At 45.5% G+C, this 6000-nt stretch overlaps 1 protein-coding gene across 1 annotated transcript in view; it reads left to right on the top strand.

The window, feature by feature from the left end:
- The first annotated feature begins 438 nt into the window (after nt 1-438).
- fgf11a (fibroblast growth factor 11a) overlaps nt 439-6000 on the top strand; it is an 85751-nt gene continuing 80189 nt past the window's right edge. The window contains exon 1 of the mRNA XM_023396578.2: nt 439-1806. Within this exon, the coding sequence (XP_023252346.1) occupies nt 1614-1806 (193 nt within the window). The 5' untranslated portion in view covers nt 439-1613. The remainder of the gene's footprint in view (nt 1807-6000) is intronic.

Genomic DNA, 6000 nt, shown 5'->3' with positions numbered 1-6000 from the left:
ACAGGCAGAAGCAAGAGAGTCTCACACACACACACACACTCGCATTCACACACATACACGCTGCCTCTGTCACACACCCTCACACCCATACACCTTCACACTGTGCTGCCTCCTCACACACATATGTACACTCTCCCTCACACGTGTGCACAGAGGCTGAGAGGTGCCTTGTTCAGGAGACACACACTTCTTTCACACACACACACACACACACACACACACACACACATATGGACACACAATGGACTCAACAGAACCGGATCGGACTACTGTCACCCGCCGGTGGAGACTCTCACATGAGCAGCACAGCATCTACCGTAAGGCATGGCTACCTGCCAGCACACCCCTCTCTCCTCCCCACTCCCCCTTCACCTCATCTCCTCTCCCTCCCTCCCTCTCTGTCTCCCTCCATTCATTCATCCCTCGTTCTCCCAACTGCGAGGTGGCATGCGTGGCTGAAGGACACAGCGCTGCGCTCTGCTGTGGCTTTGCGCGCTGCCGACAGAGTTGGAGAGCCCGATCCGACGGGGGGGATAGATAGACTCACAGCACTCCCTCCCTCCCTCTCTCTTTCTTTTCAGTGTCCCTGTCTCTCTATCCCCGCGCTCTCTCGTTCATGAATGTCACCTCTGTCTCTGGGAAATGCTGGATTTATCAAGCCTCTGTCTGTTTCCCTCTTTCTCTCAGGGTGTGGGTGAACACAAGGGTGATGCCAGGAGAGCTTGAACGACAGCAAGGGAACAAGCTGCACTCCGTCCAGCAGTGTCTGTCCGCATCCCTCCATCCCTTGTCCCAGCTTGCGGAGCTGATACCTCAGGTCGGACGGTCCCCACTTCTTCTTCTACTTCTCATGCTCTGACATTGTTTTGGATGGAGAAATTTCACAGGTGAGGGACAAGAAGAAAAGCAGCTGCAGTGTGTCCCGACAGAGTCACTCCTGTTATTTTGGAGAGTTGGTATTTGGACGTTTTTCATCCCACTGAGTCGGATCGGGTTTCTGATCTGCAGGACTGAGCGGGTTAAGAGGACTAAATGTGATTTTTGTTTGGGTCGGGTTTCACAATGCGAAGAATGGTTCCGTTGCTGAACCCTTTCGGACAGGATTGAGTCAAACTTCCCAGGACCTCCAGGACGAGGGTGAGGGTACAGTCGGACTGGGACAGAGGCATCGGGGCACACTGACTACAGCGCATTCGTTTTTGGGTGGATAAGACCATGACTTGTCCCAACAGAGGAACAGTGACGTATCAAAGCTTCACCTGAACCTGACTCCCAAGCAGAAAACAAACAACCAGAAGGACATTTAAAGGCAAACGCTCATCAGTCGAACTGTCAACGACGCAAGTTGCCTGTTTTGGGTGGGCCTTTGAGGGATCCACCCTTCTTTCCTCCACCTCCTCATCTTCCTCCCCTCCTCTCTCTTTTTCTGCCCTTCTCCCCGCCGCTTCGGTCCATCCTCAGAAGCCCCCTCCTCAGCTTTGCACCCCTCCCTCAGCGGTGTCCCGTCGCCCTGGGTGAGCGGGCAGGGGGGTGGCCCACGGTACCCCCCGACACCTGGGCGCCACCGAGCCGCCAGCGACTGGTGAGGCGGCGGCAGGGTCAGCGCTGGGAAGATGGCCGCTCTCGCCAGCTCCCTTATTCGCCAGCGCAGGGAGGTCAAGGACCCCCAGGCAAACCGGCAGATCGCCAGCAAGCGCAAACCCTGCCCCAAGAGCAACAAGTCGCTCTGCCAGAAGCAAATCCTCATATTAATATCCAAGGTTCGACTATGTGGCAGTCGAGGGAGAAAAATGGAGAAAAGACCAGGTGAGTTCCCACAGGCCTTCCTGTTAAAATCTCACGCTTTCCAGTTTCTCCCTTCCTTCCTGCACCCTCCTCATCTTCTCTTCTTCTTTGCTCCGTTTTCTGCCTGCACTGGATAACTGGATTTTGATGGTTGACTTGCCAGACTACAGATTAATCCTCAACTGTAAAGCCTCAATACAGAACATCCACAGCTTGTAATTTCTCGTTCAGGACTTAATCTGAATCTGGGAAACATCCCAGTCCATCTTCCTGGTAGCTGCACACAACATGTCCTGTATTTATGGTGGTACAGGAAATAGACAGAGTAAATTCCAGCTTAATACGCACAGATCTGTACCACGGACCAGAGGCAGGACCCTATCCCATGCTGTGACTGAGGTGATGACTTTGTCGAGGTGCATGTCAACACATCTACACACACAAGCCGGTAATCTGTAAGCACACAACGAACTTGCCTCATACATACGGTGATTTACCGTGATATAAAAATGTCAAGAGGCGCCTCATTTGTGATTCTGGGAGCCATTACTCTCCCTGTGCTTCCCTCAAGGCAAGTGGAACACAGTGCGGCCTAATTCATCTTGTGTGTTTGCATGTTAAATGTAATTGCAAAATTATTCATTGAAGCTAAATGAGACAATGACACTTGATTTGCGTGGCTGTGTGTGTCTGTGCTGCATATGGTGATGGTTTTTGACATTATGAGCCAAAGATAAATTGAATATTGAATCTTTTGTCCTGTTGATTTTGTACAATAATATGGTTCTTAAGAGCTTCTGTGGACTTAATGAAACCATTTGGCTCCATTTGGAAATACTTATCTATATTTAGATATGGATAGGCAGGAGACTGAGCAGTACGAACAAACACACACATAAACACACACACTGAGTTGACTAAAGGTCCATGAACAAAATGTACTTTGGTACCAAGGTTTGTTGGAAATGATTTGAATAATAACATATAATAGGTTTTTTTTGGGGGGTGGAGGCTTTTTTCAGGAATCATTTTTTCTTAAAGTTAATTAGGCTTTGTTTAATTTGAGAATTTTTTTTAATATCACATTGCAATTTTTTTTCTGTTTTGTCTAGTTTTTTTGGTTTTTGCTTTTTTAGTCTTTTGTTTTTAGTTTTGGAAGTCATATTGTCTACTTATTTTTAAGGTGTCATGGGACACATTATACTAATTTGTATGTCCCCTGACTGAGCTTGTCCTTACCTCACCACTGTGCTCCTTTTCCCATATCTGCCTTTCTGTACTTCCACATACAGTACAGTCTGTCTGTGTCCTTTCAACCCTGTGCAATATGTTTGTGTGTGTGTGTGTGTGTGTTCTGTGATATTTATTGCCTCGGTGTGCCAAGTTCATCATGATAATTACGTGGGGAACCTCTAACGTGGGAAGCAGCATCTGCCATAGAGGCGGCTGCTCTCTATATTGTAATTATGGTTGTAAAATATGTTGGACAGGTCGTGGCAGTGCCAGCTCTTTGGGAAAAGGCCACACGTGCCACATGCCCATTGTTTGAAGCCATTTTCATCCTAATGGCTTCAGTGCTTCTCACACTCTTATGGATTTATTGTGGTAATCATGGGGACATGACGTGGAGGCTTTGGTTAGAGACACATTGCCACCTTCACCACTTCAGGCGGTGACCATTACAGGGGTCTGTGTTAAGTCCTGTGTGTGGCAGTGCGCGTCTTCATCATTCTCTCAAGGAGTTGGTGCATTTGCGTAAGTGTGTGTTCAGCATATGGAGGACACAGCTGACCCCTGGCCATGAGTGTGTGTGTGTGTGTATGCTGGAGCTGGTATATGTGATTGTGTATACTCATCATGTGTGAGTTTCTTCCTCCCTCTCTGAGCTGCAGCCCGAGGCCACAGTTGACCCCTGGCCAGGAATAAACTACTAGAATATTCCTGAGCCTCCACCTCCTCCTCCTCTTCTTCCTCCTCCTCTTCCTCCTCCTGGCAGGACTTCAGAGTGGCCTGCTTATAGCTTGCCTTCACTTTGCCTCCAGCTGGCCTCCATTGTTTCTACTGGCATCATTTGGCTTCTATTGGCTTATTCTGCATCCCGTGGCTAACAGGCTCTTGCGTTGACTTGTATTTTGGTTGGTTCCCATTGTTTTCTAATGGCATCCATTGTCTTCCATTGGCTTCCTTTTGGCTCTGGTTACCTATTTGTTGACTTCTGTTGACTTTTGATTCCTCTTGAAAATATAAACAGGGATGATAAAATTTCAGGAACTACCCGAGACTTTCAAATTAAAGTTCCACCAAGCATTCACTATAGACCTCACATGACATTGATTAAACTCCTAAAAACTCACCTTTGTTCCTCAAAATCACATATTTAGAAGGTTTTTCCTCCTGATCGTGATCTTGATCTTCATGATCTTTGAACATGTAAATTAGCCACCTCTCAGCTGCTTCCCTACAGCTCTGACGCTGCTTATCAAGCACACTAACTTCTACATGTTTTCTGTTTTACTAGCTACTACACAACAGCAAGTGGTAATATAAGAGTAATCCAGGCATCCATGTTGGAACTGGAAACCGACCTGTACAGGGTCGCCTACAAGTCGATGTATCACAATGGTAATGTATAAAATGTATTGCTTTCTACAATGTTAGAAGCAGCGTAAGAGTAATAGATACCATGAGCTTTTGGCTTGACTACATCATGAAACAGCTAATAATGTGTTACTAATGTTAGGTTAACCGTGATCCCTGTCACTACATGATTTGAGTCGCAAATGCACCATTTTACGACAGTAGCTGACTGCGGCTAACACTAACACATGGTAACACATAGTAAAACCCCAGTCATCATCGGACGGTGCCAAATAACAGCTGTACTGACAGGGTGGGAGATGTGAGAGCAGTATTTTCCCTATGAAAAATCCATAAACTCCAGACTGTGGGAAAGTGGCCCATGATTTCATATACTGTAATTCAGTGCAGTTACAAATTCTTGAAATGTGGTGAGATTGTTTCATTGGCTATACTCCAGCATCTGCTTATTCACATGAAACCTACTGTACTTTGCTTTATACACTACAACACGCAACGATTTGCTGACTTGTGAAATACATTCTAAACATTAAGTAGATCTCCAATGTGAGACTCACACTGTGTAGTGTCTCAGGTCATGTAGTGACAGTCCCGATTGCAAGCTCTGACCTAGCTACCTTAGCTAATTTAGCTAACTTAGCTTGCAAAATACCAACAGTAAGCTACACCTGGCTTCCCCTCTGATGCCCCTCGTTTCACTGTAGCACGAGGGGTACAAGCACGCTATGGTGAAACGATATGGAAACTGTCATTGGTCACTACAGTTGCAAGTTGGAAATACTATTATCAGACATGATATAGATAGAAGGGGTCTTTTAAAGCATCAGAACTGGTTACAGCCTTACAATTCCTAATACAAGATGAACAACACATTTGTCAGTATTATAGATGCAGCCCTTATTGATCATTATAATGTTTGCATCTCCCCTAAATGTCAAATGACATCCAAGACAACATGTGCAGGTACGGCCAAGTCAGTAAGTCAGGGGGCAGAGAAACACTCACCAGCACCAAACAATATGGTCACACTCATGGAAAGTTTCACCAGAAAACCGATAGAAAACTGGCAGCTTTCTAGGTCAGTGGCGTAACATCAAACAAGTACCAGTTGTAATATAACGTCTCTTTGTGGTTTTATTGTTTTTCCATTTTACATTAAAATCATAATCAGGAGCAAGTAGCTGCGTCATTGAGGCTGATCACGTCACATGCCTCTATTGAGAGTACCCTAAACTGTCAACATCATGTACCAACTTTACTCTTTTTAATTCTTAAATATCAGTAGTAGATTCTACTTGTCTCTACTGAATGCTGCTACTGAATGCATTCAACTATTATCTGTTTGCATTGGCTTCTGCAAGCCCAATTTGAAATAACTTAAAAGACTGAGGATGTTTCCTTCCAGCTTTACCAGTTTTTTTGGAATAAAAAACAAAAACAGTGCAGAGGCCAGAAGTCTGCGTAACCTGGTTGAAGTTCTACAAAAAGGCAAACGATGAAACACCTGATTGAATTGGACCCACTGGGTTAGTGGATGGGAAAAAGGCACTCTTATTTTTAATTTGCTTTCATTTTAGGATGCTTGAAACTCAACAATATCTTGATGAAACCATTGCT

The sequence above is a fragment of the Seriola lalandi genome, unplaced genomic scaffold, assembly GCF_002814215.2.
Source record: "Seriola lalandi dorsalis isolate HSWRI2012SDOR001 ecotype SW California unplaced genomic scaffold, Sedor1 jcf7180002054979, whole genome shotgun sequence".
Taxonomy (NCBI): domain Eukaryota; kingdom Metazoa; phylum Chordata; class Actinopteri; order Carangiformes; family Carangidae; genus Seriola; species Seriola lalandi.
This window is presented reverse-complemented; position numbering and strand designations above follow the sequence as displayed.